The 22,371-nt window shown below is 40.6% G+C and overlaps 2 protein-coding genes and 1 long non-coding RNA gene across 4 annotated transcripts in view; 1 reads left to right on the top strand and 2 right to left on the bottom strand.

Annotated features, from left to right (window-relative positions):
* Positions 1 to 2,715, bottom strand: part of LOC111227505 (protein Niban-like) — a 38,631-nt gene extending 35,916 nt beyond the window's left edge. Inside the window, exon 1 of the mRNA XM_022753025.1 lies at positions 2,640 to 2,715. Coding sequence (XP_022608746.1) covers positions 2,640 to 2,694 — 55 coding nt within the window. The 5' untranslated portion in view covers positions 2,695 to 2,715. The remainder of the gene's footprint in view (positions 1 to 2,639) is intronic.
* Positions 2,716 to 3,841: 1,126 nt separating this feature from the next.
* trmt1l (tRNA methyltransferase 1 like) lies at positions 3,842 to 15,251 on the bottom strand. Of its 2 annotated transcripts, none has more exons than XM_022753058.1 (16): positions 15,191 to 15,251; positions 13,857 to 13,952; positions 13,656 to 13,718; positions 13,256 to 13,369; positions 12,444 to 12,508; positions 11,666 to 11,822; positions 10,883 to 11,003; positions 10,676 to 10,755; positions 9,768 to 10,020; positions 9,274 to 9,486; positions 8,997 to 9,187; positions 8,090 to 8,156; positions 7,463 to 7,626; positions 7,292 to 7,354; positions 6,034 to 6,160; positions 3,842 to 5,241 (listed from the first exon to the last, which is right to left on the bottom strand). In XM_022753058.1, the coding sequence occupies exons 1-16, from the start codon at positions 15,249 to 15,251 to the stop codon at positions 5,058 to 5,060; spliced, it is 2,019 nt and encodes a 672-aa protein (XP_022608779.1). In that variant the 3' UTR covers positions 3,842 to 5,057. The 2 variants fall into 2 exon arrangements, with proteins under 2 accessions (XP_022608779.1, XP_022608780.1); XM_022753059.1 differs by lacking the exon at positions 15,191 to 15,251 and adding an exon at positions 14,679 to 14,721.
* A 3,395-nt stretch (positions 15,252 to 18,646) lies between these two features.
* Positions 18,647 to 19,361, top strand: LOC111227478. The gene is made up of 3 exons (XR_002665339.1): positions 18,647 to 18,761; positions 19,090 to 19,191; positions 19,294 to 19,361. It is a non-coding gene; the product is annotated as an uncharacterized LOC111227478 (long non-coding RNA).
* The last annotated feature ends 3,010 nt before the right edge of the window (positions 19,362 to 22,371 follow it).

A 22,371-nucleotide genomic window follows, 5' to 3' on the forward strand; every position in this document is an offset into this window, starting at 1 on the left:
CACAATTTTTTTAGTTTTCCACTTCCATTTTGAACATGCGAGATGTGCAATGTAACCATGGCAACAGCAGAGGTAATGCAACCAGTGTCAACATCAGCAGCAGCAGTAAGACAAAGTTATATTCTGACATATTTTCCGAGGACACCAGATCTTTCTGCATCTTCCTCATTGTCTTTGTTCTCCATTGTTGATGCTTTTTTCTGACTCTTCACCTTTATTTTGTTTGTTTACAACAGCTGGGTTTCACTGAGCGTTGACCCCAGGTGTTGTTCATCTGACCCAAGTGTTTTCTTTGAGGACGCACACACAGCAAAGGTGTAGACAAGTACAAAAAAGGCTGGATCTCAGGATGTTCTGGTGGTGGTGGTGCCGTCAGAAATCTGCTGGGTCCCATGACAGGCGACATCATTCTCAAGTCCTGACCCACAGTATCTTTAATCTGACCCAGTGCATCTCTAAGGGTGTTTTCACACCTGACCAGACCGAACCAATCGCACTGTCACCCTTTGGAGGAGGTGGTCTCGGTCTGGTCCCAAACAAACTCTGGAGCGGTTCGTTTTGGGTGAGAAGGAGTTCTGAACTCGATCCGACCCCACTAGCAGGTGAACTCACAAGTTTGAACTTCACAGTTCCTGCAACATTCCTCCTGCGTTTCCTGCTCCAGCCAGACAATCTCACCAATCAGAGGAGGGAACGTTCTCACATGGTTTTACTGTGGTTTTACTAAACTAATTTACAAACTCATCAACAGAATCAGACCAGAGCAAACCAACGTTAGGTGTGAAAACATCCTAAGCTGCTTTTAACACCCAAGCAAAGAGCAGATACCCGGCGGCAGCTAGTTACTTCTTACATCAGAGGTTTTACCACTCTTTCTTGAGTCATACAGTTTAAAGGTGGACTTGGTCGGAGTGACCTGGAGACGAGACCCATGTGGCCAAAATATTCCAATAGTGACATACATCTAGTAAATCTGGTTGCCAGGTGGGTCAATGTCCCCCCATGAGCGAGCCAAATTTGGCTGCCATATATGTGCCACATCCGGTTCTCATGTGGTCCTCCAGAGCCAGAACAAAGCTGACACTGAAGCCAGACTGAGGGTCCATCAGCCGTCTTACAGCGTCTCTGTCAGGTTTCATATGTTTAGTGGCTCAGTGGTTCTCAAGTCAGGGAGCACCTGAACACAACACCTTTAAATGTCATTAGGAAGTGAGAGTGTTATTGTGTTCGACCACCCACATCATCCTAGTTAAACCAACTTTTTCCAAGAAATAAAGGGTCATTTACAGTAGAAGAGCTCCATGGAGAGCCAGGCTGAATCTGGATCTCCCATATTCTGTTCCAAACCTGATTCAAAATCACAAAAACATTTCTAATAACTCAAGATAACTAATAATTCAGCCCCAGAATGTGATCTTACTCAATGTAGAAATAAAGATTAAGCCAACAAAGAGGAAAACTTTGACTTTACTCATGGATCTTTGAATATGGACAATAAACATAAAGATCAGTGGAGGAAAAGGTGAATGAACGACTACAGGTAGTAAAGGACTTGAATGATCAAGATTAGGTTTCACTAATTTAATTGAACCTGACATTGAACACAACGATCTAAGCAGCTGCTTAGCGCTCTCAGGGACCAAGGGACCCTAAATCCTGCATAGGGCCTCAGAAAAGCTTGTGTCTGCCCTGCATTATATGAAGAACCGCTTTACAACTTTAATTAAAGTTATATGTTCAATGTGTGTGAAGACTGTCCCAGCCAGTAAACACCCTCCTGATCCCTCTTATTACACAGACTTGGAGCCTGTGTGACTTGGTCTCACATGTAGCATCCACCTGTTGTGGAGCATGTGCACCTGCCCTCTCCGTCTCATTTATACAGTAAAATAGAGGAAAAGCATCTTTTGTCCTCTCTGCATATCCGCCCATGGACACACCCAACAGCAGAGGAGCGGAAAGACAAAAGGGGGGGGGAACAGGACTTGGCATTCTGGCCTCACCCTATTACTTTTGTCTCCCCTGCAGGACTGGAAAGGCTTGAGTGACCGGATCAGCCTGAACAGCATTAAATCCCCTCCTGACTTCACTGTCTGCCAGACACACGCAGTGCCCAGGGAGAGGTGGGGAATTTGTTTTATGTGGAAACTAGGAAACCACCCTGACAGGTTTCTGAGGAATCACTTCTCTGGAGACAAGTTGACCAGCTGTGTGTGTGTGTGTGTGTGTGTGCGTGCGTGTGTTTCCAGAGAAACTCTCAGTTGAGTGAAAACACAAGATGACACACTGATCCTCACTGATCAGGACAGAAGCTGAAATTCATTGATTCATCTGAAGCGCAAAGAGAAAGATAAAAAAAACGCGCGCTTCTTTGATCGATTTGATGATTTCCACTTATCACTAATAATCAGACACGAAGCTCCAAAATAACACGCGGCCAGAGACGTGGAAGTTCGCTATGAAAACCCCAGAGAGAGAGAGAGAGAGAGAGGCAGACAGGCTGATGTGTTTCCGCGGTGTTTCATGAACCGCGGTGAGAGCGCGGCGCGGCGCGTCCTCTCCTCGCCGCGCCGTGCCGCACAGCACCGCGCCGCGCTCCCACCGCGTCGCTCCAAAATCCGCGTGTTTTCATGTCTTACCTTTGATGTAAGTGGATTTGTTGTCATCCAGCAGACTGGACGCGGAGACCCCCATGGTGCTGCTGCCGCGAGAGGATCCACAGGTAGGGTTCAGTCCTCAGGTACAAACACCGTCACATCGATCTGCAGCGGCAACAGTGAAGGAGGGAGGGAGGGAGGGAGGGAGGAGACACACGCCCTCCCTCTTCCTCCTCCTCCTCCTCCTCCTCTGTACACTGTCATTCGCTGACGCTTAGCCAGAAAAGCCAGCTCACTTTTTTTTATCCCCAAAGGCGCCTGATAATCACCCATGATGCTCTGTGAGTTGAATTAGGGCTGAAGCTAATGTAATGTAACAGCCCGACTCCCTTCAGTTCATTTCCTCTGACAGTGAGTTAGATTAACACAAACGAACTAAATAAACTGTAATGATGAGACACTTGAATTTAAAACTAATACTTCATTCATCCACTGAAATAACAGGAACAACTTTAACTTCCAATTAACATGTTGCAATGTTCCCTTAAAGGGGAAATCCACTGATTTAAATATGAAATGTATTTCACTGCTGCCAGGTGGATAATGAGTCCTCTGTGGCTCTGGTGGAGTCATTCATTCAGTCATTTCATTAAATATGGCTTTTAGTCATTAGTCACTTTATTTTTTTCACATATTTTATCGTAATTATGTTCTAAATTGTATTTTATTCTATTTGACCTATTCTATTATTGTATTTTATCTGCTCTTTTATTATCAATCTTTTTGTTTTTTGTTTGCTAATGTTATTATAGCTTTTTAAATCAATTTTATTGTATCTCATTATGTTTGTATCTCAGCTTTCTTACTTGATTTGTCCTTTTTTTTCAGCTTATCAGTCATCTGTGAAGCTCTTTGAACTGCATTAACCTGTGTGAAAAGTGCTATATGAATAAAGTTTGATTGATTCAAAGAACAGGCAGAACAAAAAGGAATAAAAAAATAAATGCAAAATAAATGTAATAAACATAAACTAAGAGAGATGAGGGATAAAAATTATATTTTAAATATCAGTATACAGTTTTACAGTTTAACTATCAAGGGTTCTTGATCTCGAAGGACATTTGTTGGACTATTTGCACACATGAATGTGACGTTTACACAGTATAATAATCAAGAGATATGTGAACGTGAGTATTTTCAATTTAAAGGGTTTTCAAAACACACTCGTGTGTGTGCAACACAGGAACAGAAAAAACACAAGGGTTCATTGATGTAAATGCACCTACCAGGTAAACATCTCTGTTTTAATCTTAAAGTTAAAGTCTCTTTAACCTTTGGAGCAACAGGGTTTTTCAGATAAGAAGTGTTTCAACTCTGCAGAGTTTGCTCAAGAGAATATCCCACAATGCAATGTGCTGTGACGGTAGAATGCGTTACAGGATTTTCTCTTAACAGAACTGAGCAAAGCATCACTTATTTAACTATGTACAATGTGAAATATCAGCCTGTTGCCTTACACACATACTTGTTAGTGAGTTTTCTTTTGTTGTCTGTTTGGGAACTGGTGTAAAAACCTCATTCTCAAACCTCAATCTCTGATTAATGAGAATGAAATCTTTACTTCCCACCAATGATGTTAATGCGACTAAAATAACTTTGCCAAGAGAAACATCAACCCTGAGCACAGACTGTTTCAAACTGTGGGTGTGAATTTTCTCAGTAAATAATAATTATAATAATGATAATCTTTAATTATAGAGCTAAAGTGCTTAAAAAAAGGCTGCAATAAATTAGGATAACAGGTTAAAATCAATAGGTTTAAAAGAGCAGAAAAACATAAAACAATTAGGTGTATAAAAACCCCAAAATACAGAGTAAGGTTAAGAGAAATAAAACACTTCAAGGTAAAGGAAAACCAGGAAAAGCTCACAGATAAACATGTGTTTTAAGAAGAGATCTAAAGGAGGTCACAGATTCACCCGACCTGATTTCCTCAGGCAGATCATCCCAGAGCCTCAGCGCCCTGACTGTAATCACAGAAGAATCACAGAACATTCTGAGCAACCAGAGGAACCAGCTAATAATTCAGTCTTTGCAGACAAGATTTTTATTATGTTTTTAAGACAAGAGACAAATTAAGACAATAAAACAGCTAGAAAAAAAAAAACTTGTATTATAAGGATTTTTGAGAGAAATCGGAAATAAATAGAGACACTGTTGATAAACTGGGCTCAGGATCAGTTTGGTTTGCAGTTTGAATAAAAATCCACATCAGTTTTGGTTTGATTAAAGAGTTTCTACTTTGTTCTAATAAAAGCTCGTCCAGAGCGAAAGCAGTTGGTAGTTTCTTTATGATGTCAGTGCAGTCAGAACTTGAAGGAACAGCAGGGGTGCAGTCAAACTGAGACAAACCAAGAACGGAATGATTTTCGTTGGTTGTCTCCTCTCTGCTTGGTTCTCTCACACCGTCTTCTCCGTGCTCACGCTCGTCTGCGTGGCGGTGGCGTATGTGGGGACGCTGTACTTGGTGAGGACGGATTTAAACTGCTCCAGCGTGGCATCAGTTCGAACCCCCGTCGGGTCGAAGTGAGTCCGACTCACCCTGAAGCCGGCCTCTGTCAGGTACTGAAGGAACTTGTTCAACCTGTACAGAGAAATAATGTTAACATCACAACATGTTCCTGGGGTTTAATGTCTGTGTTCAAAGCTGAAGCACCTGAAGTTTGTTTTCAGGGATTTCAGTTTTCCTCCAGAATGTTAAAGGCTCGTTCTGGTGTTTGTCTCAGACCCGAACCAACAGTGTGTTCGTCTCTCAGCACTTTCTGATTTGCCTCCTCTGTCTGTGACTCTCATTGGTTCCTTCTGAAGACACTTTAAAAACACCTCACAAATATATTGTTTCACTTTTTAAAAAGGCAAAAGTGCATTTATTGGCGACTATTTTTTTTAGCAGCAGATTAGTCCACTGTATTTATAAAATTTCTAAAACAGTCTTAGCAACCACTGACAGAGCTTTACACTGCGAGTCACCCATTCACACAGCTGTATATGCACATCTATATATATATGGTGCGTCTTTATCACACATACACTGATGGTACATGTGGAGAAATTTGGGGTTCAGTCTTTTGCCCAAAGAGACGTTGCAGACTGGGGGAGCCGGGAATCGAACCACCGACCTATCCATTAGCGGACAACCTGGTCAACCCTCCTGACCCACAGCAGGAATCTGACATATCAGGCTTTTATACACACACAGTTCTTGTTAGCAGGAGACATTTGTTGGTTTGACCCACAGTATCTCAAACGAGCCCATTAGCTACACTTCTCGTCACAGTGCAATCTGTGAAACCTCCACTGCACTGAAACAGTTCCAGCAGTGGGACACTAGAAACTGACATCCTGTACAGTGGACTAGAAGTCAGAGGTCACTTACTTGGGCATGTTCATGCCTCTGATGCTGTGGCGGTGGATGCTGTAGTAGAAAGGCGGGTGTTCCAGAGACGCATCAGACTTCAGCTTCTTCACTACATTCCCAGACTCCTCTCCGGTCTTCCTCTTCCCTGCAGAGAAAAGACCCAATATTAAATCTGAACAGAAAAGTAAGACATGTCAACCTCTGAAACACTGCTAAACCCACTGGTGTCTCCACCGTCACAAACTCACAATGTTGTTCAAATCCACAAAACTTTATTTTACGATCTAGTGGAGATTCTAAAGTTTTAAAAAGATACAAAATATCTGAGGTTGAATCTGGGGAATTGTGTGTAAAAAGATCTAAAAAAAAAAAACAAAACATTTTTTGTGATGATGCAGCCATAAAAAACAAAGTCTTAAAGGATAGCTGGGTCACACTGCCCTCCAGAGGACAGAGGTTAGAGCTACAGGAACAGTAACAGGTCTGTCCGAACAGGAGACCTGCAGTCAACCTCTCTGGTCTTGGGACACGTCCGTCCTGTGACCTGAACGATCCGATCAACTGGGAGCATTTCAGCTACGTACTGCAGAGAGAGACCAGTCACTGCTTTGCAGAGCAGGCAGCCAGTGGAGCTGTTTGAAAATGGGCTTATGTGGTTAAATGCAGCTGCATGGTGTATGAGTTGAAGCTGTTGGTGGGGGGGGGGGTCTTACAGGAAGAACAGTAATAAAGAGCATTACAGTAATTGATTGTGCTTGTGACAAGTGTCTCTGAGTCTGACTGAGATAGAAAAAAAACATGTTTGTGAGCTGATGGAAGAATTTGGAGACGTTGCTGATGTGTGGATATAGGTTCAGAGACTGGTTGCACAAAACCACTTAAGTTTTTTACTAAAGTAGGGCACTTAAGGTTTAATTTCTCCTTAACTGAGGGTCTCTTAAAAGGTTTAGTTATGGAAAAAGTTAAGGCATTTGCAGCAGTGAAAGATTTTAAACACATTTGTGTGAGAAAATGTAAGAGATATAAGTTCTGTGTTTGTAGAAAAAAATCTCAGATGTTTTATTTTGTACAAAAATAGTGTTGCTTCATTTTTTTCCCCGGTATATTCGAAAACTAAAAAAGACCTCAGTCAGGTCAGCAACAAAGATAACTCCCAGGTTCTGGACTGATGACAGGAGAGGTTGGGGGACAGAGCTCATGTGGAGTTCTCCTTCTCTGGTACAAGAACCTCAGGTGATTACAGAGATTTATAAAAAAAAGTGTGCGACTGACTCACCAGACTGATCAGGACCTGACTCCTCTCCGCTCTGTAAGGTCTTAATGACGACTCCACACTCCACTGCAGAGGGATCAGAATATTCTGTAAACACGTGTGTTAACATGCAGAAATCAGACACACACACACACACACACACACACACACGTGTGCGTGAGGCTGGTGTTTTACCCTGGTTAGTGAGAGCGGACGGCCCGTGCACCAAAGACTTGAGGGTCGTGCACTCGGACTCGCAGATCAGAGTTTTGACGAGTGGCTGGATGTCGTCCATACTGTGCTGCACCGCCGCCGACAGCATCCTCCTCAGGAAGCCTGTGTTAAACAGAGGGCCGGACCTGCACATACGCACATATCTGTAACTGCGCTACACCTGTGAAGACACTCAGACATAATGTAATCGGGGTGTCGTGTGGCGTAGTGGTCTAAGCAGGCGCCCCATGTGTAGAGGCTACAGTCCTCGCTGCAGTCGGCCCCGGTTCAAATCCCGCATCGGGCGGCCCTTTACTGCATGTCATTCCCCCTCTCTCTGCCTCCCTATTTCCTGTCTCTCTATACTGTCCTGTCCAATAAAGGCACAAACGCCCCAAAAAAATACTTAAAAAAAAAAGACATAATGTAATCCAACCCTAAAAACAAAGTCCTGCAATCTAAGCATCTCCCTTGTTGCATTCCCATTTTTAGTCGGTGTGACTACAAATGGCGCCACAGTGAGGAGCTTTTCAAGCAGATGCAGCGTTTAGTAACCATACATACATCTCACTGAGGTGTGTGTGTGTGTGTCTGTGCAGTGATGTTTACCATAACGGTCCCAGCTGCACTGCCGTCTTTCCAGGCAGACTTCCATGACAGTTACAGGGCAGCGTGTCTGGAAGAAACTTTGCATAGTTAACTTTCTGTTCTCCTCTGCAGAAAAAACATCAACCTAAACAACAACAGCTCAGGGCTTCATTCCGTATTTTGGCCAATTCACTTAATTAGCTACAGGTAACCAATGACAGGTGTCTTGATAGCCAGTGAGGCTGCCGGCCAAATGTTCACCAAACATGTCTACAGCTTGTAAAGACATTGTCAGTAATGTTTTAGTTATAATTAAAATTGCAGCTCTTGTGATATAAAAACTAGACCGTGTCAGCCATGATTCTGATGATGCTTATTATGCAGACTGGGTATCAGCCAGATAAATATATTTTAATGAGAAAGTAACAGTCGACCTTGACTGGGAAACTGGAAGCGTACGTTTGTGGTGAGCTAATGTCACCAAAAAAAAAAGACTTAATATTGTTTTTCTGTGTATTTTTCTGCACTTTTTTTCAAGAAGTGGTTTCAAAGCATTGCATGAATGAAGTAACTTTGACTACATGTTTAATAAAGCTTGATGAAGGAGTACGACCTGAAAAACAAGGTCAAACACACAGATGAACAGAATAATGAGGCACGAATGTCTCCACTACTAGTTGACAAGTGACTTTATGTATTGGAAACGTGTCCAATTGTGCTTCTCTAATAAAAACTATTCATCCTTCAGCCCCGATGCAGCGTGGACTGTTTGTATAAGCACACATTTATCTGCTGTGGCCACACAAATCATTCTACAGCATCACAGTTTTGCTTCAGCCAACTCAACAGACTGCTCCAAATGAAGCAGCAGAGAGCTCGTGCTTCCCTCGCTCTCGTGCTAAGTGTGCACCAGCCTTCTGTAACTCACCGTCCACCATGTTTCCTAGTTTGAGGAAGACTCTCTCCTCACACCACTGGCAGTGGACCAGTTTCCGTAACTTCTTGGCCGATTCATCAGCCTGCGTCGGTCCCCTGAGGACTCTCACCACCACCAGCACGAAGTGCTCCAGCGCGACCGCTAGCAGCACCTCGATGCCTTTGTTACAGCGGGCCGCCGCTCTGCGACACACAGAGAAATCAGGATTAAGTGTCAGTTTCAGTGTCTGTCTCCCATTAGGACACAGACATGAAACGAGAAGGCCTACCTGGCCACAGTGGCGATGACCATGCGAGCAGCCAGCTCTTTGTAGTACTCGGTGCGTACGATGTGACAGCCGTAGTGACGCAGGGTGACGTTGGGAGACTTGGAGTACAGGGAGCCGGTGTCTGTCGACGTCACAGAGATGATGCCCAGGTTACGGACATTTCTGAAGGCGGCGTCCAGGTAGTTCACTGCCGTCCCGAACGGATCCAAATGACTGATTAAATAAACACAAACAAGACACAAGTGTGTTTCTCTTATGTTGCAGAATTTAAAACGCTTCATGCATCAAGACTCGTGTCAAAGAACCTCAGCTTGTAAACCAGTGGAAACCCTCTTCTAGAAACAAGCTGCAATCAAAAAAAATGACTAAATGACTTAATTAACAGACTTGAAATAAGTAGTGAAAGTCTGGAAATGGAAGATAAACCTTTATCTTTCAACTTTAGTATACTTGAGACAGAACTGCAAAGACAGAGGCCAAATCTTCTCCCTCACATGTAGTCAAAAGGCCGCAGGTGCATGATGACGTTGGCGTCCATCTTAGCGACCTCCACCGCAGCAATGGGAACGCCCTCGACCTCGACGCTTGCCCCGTCGGGCCCCCGGGGGCCTCGCGAGCCTCCATCCACCCGGATGTGGTTCAGCTGGCAGTTCTCTTTGATCATTTTGACACATGTGTCGCTGATGTCCGTTATGGTCACTTTGACCGCATTGCGGAGGTGTTTCGCCCACTGGAGGCCCATGATCCCTGAGAGACGGACAGGAAACAGACAGCAGGGACAAGATGGAGGTTTAACTTTGTGCCGTGAGCGTCTGAAAGCAGAGTCCTCGTCCAACAGCGCGGAAGCAAAATCTACATTTAAGACTTTCTACTTCTTTAGAGGAGATGTGAAGCTTTCTGTTAGCCTGGTGATTATTTTCTCTATTATCCAATCCCATACAAAAACCTAATATGTGATATAAAATTGAATATATGTCCTTATATCATGATGTTGCCATATACTGAATGTCACCTATAAGGAGATATGTACATATATTAAAAATATATATAATAATTTTTTATAACTAACATGTTGCAACCATCCATGTTGATATATATTTAATTTATATGTGTTTATATATGTTTTTCTTTTATATTTACACTTATGATATTAATATATTGACAGGCTTTGAGATGGATATGTATGTACGTAACATATATCTACAATATAAACATACATACATAAACATACATATCTGTATGAGCTGGACACACATGTAAATGTATGAAATTGTTCCAATTTCTAACTGGTTTCATGTAGAATTTTGAAATATACTGTATGTACGCATTAAGAATATGTAAAAAGTTTTGTGGTATGTTTTCGTGCTGTTTTGTTGTGACAGGCGGATCCACACTGTCTTACCTGTGGCTCCAAAAGCGTCCAGACACTCCAGTGGGTTTCTCTCTTCAGCCAGAACAGCCAGCGAACAAAACACCAGCTGCCTGAGGCACAGACACACAAACACACTCAGCTCAGATCAGGATTAACGTCTTCACATGTGTGTGTGTGTGTGTGTGTGTGTGTGTGTGTGTATATATCACGTGTCTGTATAACTTGTCTGGTGCTCACCTGTTGGTCTTCATCTTGCGGTTGAAGTAGGTGTCGCTCTTCTGCGGGGTGGTGTGGTTCGGGAGGAGCTGGACGTTTGTCCCGAGCTCTTTCATGATTTCATACGCTTGACCTGATGGAGCTGCCGACACATTGATATCACACACAACCACCATCATGGCATCATTCATTTTTACCACTGTTTTGTCGCAATTGCATGTTTGGTTTGGAACATTAAGCGTAACAACTTCCTCTAAATCTGGAGTCAACAGCTTTTTCATGCAGCTGAATCTTATTAATGTTGCTCTGAGTATTAAACCCTGAAATTTACGGAAAAATTGCATGAGGGGCTTAAAAATTTGCCATTTAAAAATTACATAAATTTAAAAATTGGTCAGAATAAACAAGTAAACTTTATACTTTTAGTTTGAATAAATCAACTTGTGCTTTAGGAAAGTGGTATGTTCACAATTTTTTGATACGTTATAGATGTAATTAAGTGAGAAAATAATCAAGATTAGTATATATAGTAAAAAGATAGTAATAAGATAGTAAAATAAGTTAGTTTCAGCTCCTGTTGCATGCAACTTACACCTGTGATACTTGGTTTTTAACTGTGTGTATGCACTGTTCTCATACTCATCTGTGTACTTTGTGTGTAGGATCAGGATTAAAAGGGTTTATCCACTAGGGGGGGCGTCTGATTTTGTTCCAGACAACATCTTGTCTGATTTCCTTATACTGCTACAGTATGTTGTTTATATGTTGATCAGCTTCTTGTGCTGCGCTGGTGACGATAATTACCCGGCTCTTCAAACGGTACGTCCGAGCCGCCCGAGTAGCTGGCCTCAGTCTCTCCTTTGTTGACGTGGCGCTTCAGGTGGCTGATCATGTCCGTCTTACGGGCGATGGTGACAGAGCACACCACGCAGTGGTAGTGAGCCACGTGTCTCCCTGATGCCTGGAAACAGGTTCAGAGAAAAAACACAAAATGTGACAAAAAAGATAAAGCTTCACAGTAACAGGACAACGGACAGTCCACTCAAATCTCGATATCTATCTAACTAGCGTCTAGTTTCCTAATGTAATGTTCCTGTAATATGTTGTTGTAATTTAGCAGTAACTGAAAGTGTCTAATTACACAATTAAACAGTTTCCAATTATTTTCTGCTGTAACTTTGAATGTTTTGTCCTTTAATCCTGCTGTTAATTACAAGAAAAGGTCAGAATAAATAAATACTTACTCCTGTTAAAATGGATCTTCAGTTATCTTTACAGTTATTACAGTTTTAACCCTTTTTTCTAGACCATTCCACAGAAAGCAGGAATTTAATTGAATTACCTGCTTCTTACAAAATTGCCAATTGCCAACAAAATTGTTCCTACTAAATGTGCTGTCCCAGAATTTCTATTTTCCTTACAATAACACATTACACATAACATCACACAATTCTTCCCAAGAAACTTTAAAAAAAAAAAAAAAAAAAAAAAAAAAAGAGAAAATTAAGCAGACATGATCCTGATCCTGCTCGGAGCTGCGGTGGTAACGTGATCTGCAGACAGTTTGTGTTGAATCTCTCACCTGATCTCCACTGAGGCTGGGCTTCAGGTTTCTGCAGGGCAGGTGACAGATACACATCCTCTGGCCTGTTAAACATCGAGGGTCAAAGCTCAACACTTGCGTCGTTTGAATTAGGATTTGATGAGCAGCTTCGTGTTAAGACTGATTAACTGACACAGTAAAGCCCACTTTCACACAAATTTCTATGTTTTTACATGTTAATACAATTTCTGATGTTCCAGATCTGTGCAAGACCTCTGCGGAACATGGCCAAAAGTATGTGGACTCTCTTGTCTGTGTGCTGTTCTTATGGTTTGGCCCCTGAGCTAAGCGTGCATGTTTAAATGTATAAAAAGGGTTAAAAAAAAAAAAAGAAAGAAAAAAAAAGAAAATTTAGGTCTTAAAACTTATTTTATCAGACCAAAAACCAAAAATCCCAATGGCAGTTAGTTTACACCCATGTGAAAAAAATTAGATGCAGAAATTGCTCAATGAACAATGAACTAATTATAAAAATATCTGTCAATGATCTGGGTGGTTGTCATTACGTTTTGCTTATGTACACCCCTGTACATAAGCTGATGCTTATGTGGACCCCTGTCCACATACTTTTGGGCTGTTTTTCCTAGTTTGATCCACGTCTCCTAGTTCCGCTGAAGAGAAAAATGAATGCTGCAGCATACAGTGATATTTCAGACAACAGTGTTTCAACATGATATTGCCCCTGTGCACTGAACCAGCTGCACAAAGAAATAGTTTTCCCAGTTTGTTGTGGAAGAGCTTGACTGGTCTGTGCGGAGAGTGGAGCGTGTCGACGTGCTTCATCTTCCTACCTTCAAACTCCACGTAGACCTTCCAGTGCAGGTTCTGCAGGTGTCGGCGAAGTTTGTGGCTGTAACAGGCTTTAAACTTCTCCTCAGGACACAGAGGACATGACTTACGCCCCGCTGGAGAGTGAAAACACAAAATCAACGGGGCTGCAATTATTTTCATTATCGATTCATTTGCAGATTTCTTGATTAATCATTTGGTCTATAAAATGTCAAAAAATTGTGAAGATAGTTGAGTTTCCTAAAGACAAATATGACGTCATTTTTTACTGTCGCCTTGTGACAGCATCAGACTAGTTCATCTTTGGTATTTTTGCTTGAAAAATGACTCAATGTGTCATCTAATTCCTCGCCTATGTCATCTAATCTCATTGCTGAAGATTTAGTGAAGAACTGAACTCACCCCCATTGAGGTCAACCAGCATCTCAAGGCCCTCTAGCTTAGTTTGGATGGAGATGTGTCTCTCTGTCAGTAGAAAAGGAGAATGAGAACTTGTTATTCTATTATTAGAAAAAGTTTTGTCTGTAAATGTCTATCTTTAAAGTTTTAGACCACTGTCCACGTGAACAGATCGACACACACAAAGAGCTTTTATGAAATCACCGGTGGTTGTAGTCGAGGGTCTGGCGTCATTATCTGCAGCAGCTTCAGTCTCTGCAGCTTTGTCACCGGCTGAAGGTGCATCTCCACCATCGCCACCTTCAGAGACAGAGAGGCTGTTTTTGAATATTTTATACTGAGTACATCAACTCCAAGTTCTCAGCAGCATAGTTCATTAAATGTAAAATTTCACAAAAAATAGAACTGTGGAGTGGAGCTGGACTTCTTCAAACCAGCTTCTATCCTTCCACTTCAAAAAGCTGCAGTTTGAAAAATGTACTGAGTGGACAAAAAAAAAAAAATACTGACATCTTATTACTCAGGAATGAAAAAGTGAAAAAACATGTTTTGCTGCAAACATAAATAAACAGTCTCTATTATGGCTGGATCACATCTTGGCAGTGTGCTCTGTCAGAGGTTGTCTGAGTTCAGCCAAGTTGACTTGTACCGATTTCATTTCATTGTTAAAATTACAAAAATAAAATAATTAATTCTTGACAAATGACAGCTGTAACTGGTGGTTGTTGACATGATAAATTACTTTGGTTATTATTTGTCTGTCAATCTTGTTGATTAGTAATTTTCTGATAGGACAAAACATATCAAATATCTTTAAGGACTTTGGTGGCTCTGTGGGAATTTGACTGTTTGTATGGAAATAAATAAATAAATAAATAAATAAAGAGACGTTGTAGTACAATTATTACATTACATGGCATTGCAAAGGAGGCCATTAAACCGTATTCAAATAAAGTTGTATCAAATATAGTTTTAACTGTTATATGAACATAATAAAAGTGAAAGTTAAGAATATATTGTTCTCACAATCTTCAATTTCCGGGCAGTTTTCAAAGGTTAGCTGAGGCTGGTTAGTTGCCTTTCCTTTAGCTCTACAACTAAACCCGTCGTGTGCTGACGCCAGCAGCTCGGTAACGGTTAAACCGGTAATAAACGGACAGTTTGGAGTGTCCAAACTGAGCGGCTCTGCGGTCCTGTAGCGCAGCTCCGTGATGAGACCGTGTCATCTGAAACTGTCGTACAGCCCAGTGTAACACCCTGACAAAGCCTATGTGAACAGACTGTCACAAATGTAGATAGCCGGTGACTACGACGGTTCAGCTCAAACTAGCTCCAGCCCTTTTGTCCCTGTTGTTGTTGACTATTTAGGTCCTATGGCGGAGCTCCGTGGTGAGGCCCTCGTTCAGTTCAGCAGTTGCAAACTCAAATTCTCCGTGAATTCACTGTGCAGCTCATGGTGATGAGTAAACTACGATTAATGCTGCATTTCACCGTCCAAAAATCTGAGTTTAAACGAGAAACTAACGCTTTTTACTTACGTTTGATATCGACGTCCTCCTGGTGTAGCTGGGAAGCGTCCGCCTCTTTGAGCTCCGCCATTACTAACTACAGCAACATACGCAGGAAACGTTCTGTGCTACGTAGTTTACTCAAACTGCGTAGGTTTTAAAACGTAGCTGTTAAGTACCGGTACGTCGCTCAGTTTAACAGTCAAAAGAAACCGCAACTAAAAGCGTATTAAGCACATAAAACAATGAAATACATGTAAATAACTTACATGTAAATAACTTATGTATTCAGAGTAAGTAAAATACAGTTAATCATATTTTGTATATTTTGTATGCAAAATATGATTAACTATTTACTCAGTTACAATTCAAATCGGTAGTAATCAGAATACATTCTTAAAATCATAGATTACATAAGGGAATTACTTATTACGTCTGCATGATTCACTCTGAAATTTAAAAATATTTCTAGTTAGTAAGTCACAGTTGACAATTAGAGTTATGGAGTATTTTTTTTTTTTTTTTGGTTTAGTTGAACAGCAGCCTTTTACCATTGTTAGCATAGTAGCTACCTCTCTAAGCATGTCTACCTAACAAACAAAACACCAAGTGGGGACCAGCCACAACATGCATGACCTGTTGTGTATTTTCTTTGCCAATCATTCGTATCAAGTAATCTATGTACATGTGTGGGAAGTTTTAAATTATTTTTTTTATTTTTGCAGTCCTCATATATATATATATATATATATATATGTTTTTTTTTTTTACATAGAAGGTAAAAGCTGCCCTTTCTGGTGTTATTTTTTAAAGATTAGTTGTAAGGCGTCATATGAATGACAATGTGAGTCATATTGAAAAAGAAAAAGATCGAGCTACATTGCCTGCACCATTAAGAACAGTTTCTTTTGCAGAATTAACTTATGTAGTCTTTCTTTCAACATGTACATGTGGACACTAACACACAAAAATATGAATCAAAGATGAAAAATCCCCGGTGGCCAGAAAACATTAGTTGATTTCATGTCATTCCACTGGTGAGTTTAATTACTGACCTGTCACTCAAGGTAGACAGCTGCCACACTGGGTGGTGCAATGGAAGTATAGTCTGCCTGTTAGGTAAACACCATCAGTGAATGGGTGAATGTAGCTATGTAATTGAGTGTGAGGAAGGACAGTGCAAGTATGTATGACAGTTTACTCCCTGTCATCACAATGTCCAACACAAAACATGATCAAAGAATATCTGATGTGTTCTGTCTTCTGCTCATTAACTGACACATGACCTGCAAAAATAAAATTCAAATGAAAAAATAAATAAATCAAAGTCAGTGATTCTGTCAGGGCTGCGGTAAAGTGTGCACTCACAAAGTGATAACAATAACCAGCAGCTGGTAATCACTTCCATGAAACAGCCTATGACAGTTTCCTAGAACTAAGGATGATTTTATCATCTTGTTGTTTTGGCCAACAAAGAGTCTAAACCTGAGAGATTCAGGTTACTATCAAGTCAGACAAGCTGAAGCCATTTTCGCTCAGTTTGTGAGTTTTTATTTTTTTGCACACAAAATGACCCTAACCCTAACCCAACATTTATTAATAGCTACCCATTAATTTTCTTTTGGTCAGCTAATCAAGTAATTGATTAATCATTGCAGCACCAAAATGGCAATTTCGGGAATTTTCATTTAAATAAGTGTCTTTTAAGTCACAATCGCCAAATGAGGTAACACAACAGAGGTTTGCTGCCCTGCGCTCTATGGATCAGATGTGCTCTGTTACACCACACTTAACAGTGATGTCACAAAATCCTGGAGTAGGCCTACATCATTTCTGCAACGTGAGACGTTAAATCAATATATGTCAGCAAAAACAAGATTTTCCTCATGATGTTTCAGTGATATTTCGGGTTATTTGATGTGGGGTTGTGTGAAGTACTTACCTATTGTTAATGTGTTACCTGCAGTAGATTCGTATCACTGTGCTCCCAGTTTAGAGAAGCAGCCGGGAGCACCGACACAGAAGCCGAGTGATGAGCTGCTGTGGGGACAGACCCTCCACAAAAATGTGTCTTTAAAATAAATGCCCACAGAAAAAAGCTGATATTAGTGGAAGTGTATGCTTCACTTTCAATATTTTGACCACTTTATCTTGCCGTCAAACAGCCCTTTCCTTTGCAACTACATTTTTTTCAACCGTTGATCTACCTGACTCAAACAGCTGATCTGTGAAGTAATAAAGTGCCTGCCGTAGTTGCGCTTACTAGGTGAGGTTTTAACATAAGTCCCGGATGGATTCCCGGGACTACAGTGACCAGGATTGTCCTTTTGTAACACACAAAGACATGTCCTGAAAGAAAAAAGAATGTCACATGTAAGGATGTGCGTATGTGTGACACAAAACCTACCTGGTGCAGACATACAATAAATTGTCAATGGCCTTTTATTGAAGTATAAATAGAAAGTGGCTGTGGCATCTGTTCAGCAACAACAGGTGTGGCAAAGTTGCGAGAGAACAACACACCACCATCTAAAGAACAATCCTATGTTTACCTGATTTGACACAGATCTAAAGATACAATGAGAATTATACATCTTTAATGAAGCCCTTTTGTATTTCACAGTCAAACCTAAGTCCAATAACTCAGATTTATCGTGGTTCAATGAACCAGACATATTTACATTAAATTAATGAGAGAATTAATTCCTATATAATGTTTTACAGTTCAGTTACTTTACACCACTGGTGAGTTTTAATTACTGATCTGTCACTCAAGGTAGACAGCTGCCGCACTGGGTGGTGCAGCGGGAGTATAATCTGCTTGGTAAGATAAACACCATCACTGAATGGGTGAATCAAGCTGTGTGATAATAGAGCATGAGACAGGGTGGAGCGAGTATGTCAGACAGTTGCTCCCTGTCAAAACAATATCCAACACAAAAGATGATCAATAACGAACTTTTGACGTGTTTCTCTTTGTCTTTTGCTCACATGACACGAAACAACAAATTACAAAAGAAAAACATGCTTTCTACTGTGAGAATTATTACGTCACACGTATTTTAACCTCTGGAACGTGATATCTCGAGACCGCTTTGACAGAATTTCATTAGATTTGGCACAAAAACATTCACTTGGACTCAAGAATGAACTGATTAGATTTTGGTTGTTAAACGTCAAGGGTCAAGGTCACTGTGACCTATGACCTATCAACAAGATACACAAAAGTTAAATCATCCTCATTTACATGTGGAATTTAGAAATTTAAACTTCATGCTTTTAGTTTAGGTTCACAATACCTAACAAGTAATCACTGATAAAGGTTAAAAGGGTGTGGAAAGGAAAGTTGACATGTTTTCAACACAACAAAAGAGGGGTTGGCTGTCTGAATGATCATGCTGTAAAAATGGGAACACACCCAATCCCTGACGTTTATACGCATGCAGTGGTCGTAAATGTATTCAACACCTGTAGAGTATATAAAGAGTTGCTGATGAGTTGAAGTGTCATGATCCAGGAAAACTAATCTGCAGTGCTCACCTCCACATCATGATGAAGCTGATCCTCTCTCTGACTCTCGTCTGGGCGCTCTCCAGCACAGGTAATGCTACTTCTTCTTACATTAGAGTTGCAGCAGGTACAACTGAAATTAATTTAAAATATTTAGGAAGTTCTACATTTTACCAGAACCATAAAATTATTTATTATATAATTTAAATAACAACTAAATACTAAATAATAAGCGTCTAGCAGTGTATATTAGAAACTTTAAAAAGTTTTTAAACATTACAACAATTTTGTCTTAAAATCTTTGTGAACAGCAACAATATTTAGATTTATGAGTATTTATAAACCATCAAACCCCTTTAACCCTAAAGACCTCACACATTTCACTCAACAGTTTTTCACTATTTTTCTCTCCATTGCAGCTGAAGCACTCATGTGTCAAACTTGCACAGATCAACAGTGTTCAAGTTCAGCCCTACTCCCATGTACCTCAGAGACGATGTGTATAACAGCTTCCATTCAAGGTAGTCTTTTCTTCATGTCCATTACTTTTCAGTGTAATACATGTACTGCAAAGTTACGTGTGCTTTCCATCAACATTAACAAACTGCTCTTTGACTCTGTAGCTGTTTCATCTGGAACTCCAGCACAGCAAATCCTCAAGTCGTGTGCATCGTCCTCCCTGTGTCCAGCAACAGGCTCTCAGACATTTTCAGTGAACTTGGGTGTTCAAAGTGCAGTTGCATCTGCTCAGTGCTGCAACACAGATAACTGCAACTCAGCAACAGTACCTTGTAAGTACAGGTGGATGACTGTTTATTTAATACAAGATGATATAGATAAGGAAAGAATATCGGAATCCTTCTTCTGACATGTTCTGTTTATGACGCTTAAATGTTCTCTCTTCCACAAATAAATGTTGTTCTTTTCTGTTTCAGTCCCTGCTGCTCAGTCAAGTAACAGCCTATCATGTTTTTCTTGTAACCCCGTCACCTCTCAATGCACCACTCAATTACAGTGTAGTGGAGTGGAGGACCGCTGTTTTCAAGTGAATGGTGAGTCTTCTTTTACTACATTTATATCACATCTATTGTGACTACAGATTAAAATCTTTGCTGAGTTTGTGAGTTTTTGTTTTTTGCTCAGAATGACTTTTTGACAATTATTGATAGTTTTGCATTAATTTTATTTTGATTGACTAATCAAGGAATGAATTAATTATTGCAGTTCTAAATTCTAAATTAATAGTATATTTACACTGTGCTTCTGCTACTGCCACTTAAAGAGTAACTTATCACCAGACTGATAAAAGGTGTACTGCTGCCCTGTGCTGGTTGAAAGTTTCAAACCTGTTTTCACCTCTGAAAACAACCAACACTGTACATGTTGGCTGTGACTGGATGTGATGATCAGATGTGCTCTGTTGAGCAACAGTCCCGGAGTACACTTGTACATCACTTCAACAAGTTTAGACATTAAACCACTTGATGTCAGAAAAAACTAACTCGTGAAGCAAAAGTTCTTAAAAATCTTCCAGGAATGAACTGACAGTAATTGTATTTGTACAATAACACAGTGATTTTTCATATACAGTGGCGAGTGGGTCCACCACTTCTCCAGCCTTTGGCTGTGCATCTACAAACCTGTGTGCAGCTGCTTCCAGCCTGGGAAGCCTACCCTTCCTGCAAAGTGCTGGTAACATCAGCAGTGGACCAACCTGCTGTGACACCAGTTTGTGTAATACTGTCACAACAACAACCGCTGCCCCAACAACAACAACCGCTGCCCCAACCACAACAACCGCTGCCCCAACCACAACAACCTCTGCCCCAACAACAACAACTGCTGCCCCAACTACAACGACAACAACCACTGCCCCTACAACAACAACCACTGCACCAACTACAACAACCACTGCCCCAACCACAACAACCGCTGCACCAACCACAACAACCACTGCCCCAACTACAACTACAACAACCACTGCCCCAACAACAACCTCTGCAACACAATCAGCCACAACTACAACAACTGCCAGTGATGCCTGTTGTATCCGATTGGGCATGATCCATCTGCTGCTTGGTCTCCTTGTCTTTACCCTCTATTAGAACACAGGGAACACCTATGAAGCCACCAGAAGGACTCTGCAAGAAGCTTTTGAAGCCTTGAATTGGGTTTATTGTTCTCTGCGGTCATTAGTTGGAATCATAGGGGCTAGAAAATCCAAATTCAGGAAAAAGCGGATGTAGTTTGGGCAAAGCTGGTGGAATAAAAAGGAACAGATGTAATAGACACATACATGACCACATAACAGAGAGAAAACACTTTCACAGATTTAATTTACTTGGTATGTTCTTGCTGGGGATTAGTGGATTGAATGCTTTAACAATTGTTAATAGTTAAGTTTTGTTTCAAATTGTAGTAACATAATACTTGATAATATTCAAGACTGAAATAAATGAATGAAAACACTGACAATGCCCATCTTGTGTTTTGTTAAATGTTTTGTTTTGTCTGAATAATAGTCTACAACAATTTAAACACAGATCAGCATATGCTGACAATAAAGCCTCTGGGACCAGAAAATGTTGAGCAATTTGTTAAAAAAAAACAAAAAAAGCAAAAAACTTAAAGGATGATTGAGTATTAAAATAACTTTCCTGTGGATCGGATCTACTAATTGTCATTTCAGCTCAAATCAAGCAAACATCTATCCATGCAGGATATGGAAAGAGTAGAGATGGATATAGAGGTAGATAAGGGAATAGCTGTCCTTATCAGGCTAGAGAATACAGGACTTAAAAACATTTTTCATATCAAACAAATAAAGTAACCAAACAAATAAAGTTGTGGATCACACCACAACTGTGATACCCAACACAACAAGTCCTCCAACCTGAACAACCATATAGTTGGTTTTTTTCAACCCTTTGATACGACCCATAGGAGTGTCTCCTGAAATAGCGACCCTACAGCGGCATGCGTGCCGGACCTCGGTTGTCATGGTTACCAGAATCAACACATGTTAACCCGTTGCCCCTTTAAAAATGCGTACTATACAACAGCTTTGTTTTTTTGTGCCATGGGTAAGTGCACCAGTGCAAGTGTACCTGTATACTCACTCACTCTTGACTGACTCCATGGTAACCATATGGCTGTGGATCACACAATATCCTTACTAAAGTAGAAGTACCAAGAACTGGCAAAATAAAAGCTCTGCTAGAAGTATCAATCATTTCAAATTATTTGATGTGCAAAACCCTGTACAAATTTAACAATATAATGGTAATAACCAAATAGTTGTTTATCCATGCAGTTATGCATGCATAAAGCTGTTCCGTCCTACTTCACTGCATACTACCTGTTCAATTAGATACAGGTGTGTACAAATTTCAGGTATCAAAATATTTATGATGACTATTGCATGAGGGGCTTACACCGTCAATATATTAACTTTTCGTATAATATTAATGTTCAGAGGAGTAATAGACCTGTGTAAGAGATGCACATCACAGCACAGCAACAAACGACTTGAACACACTGTGGTGAGGAAAAGTAGACAGTATACAGGGCCTGCGTAATCCCACCGATAGTAATAACAGTAATCAACACAATTTATATAATAATAGTTACCACATTCCTAAAAGTAAACATAGTACAACTTTGTTGCCTTTTGTTGAAAATAACAACTATTTTCCCTGTAT

Source organism: Seriola dumerili, unplaced genomic scaffold, assembly GCF_002260705.1.
Source record: "Seriola dumerili isolate Sdu_G_001 unplaced genomic scaffold, Sdu_1.0 BDQW01000189.1, whole genome shotgun sequence".
Taxonomy (NCBI): domain Eukaryota; kingdom Metazoa; phylum Chordata; class Actinopteri; order Carangiformes; family Carangidae; genus Seriola; species Seriola dumerili.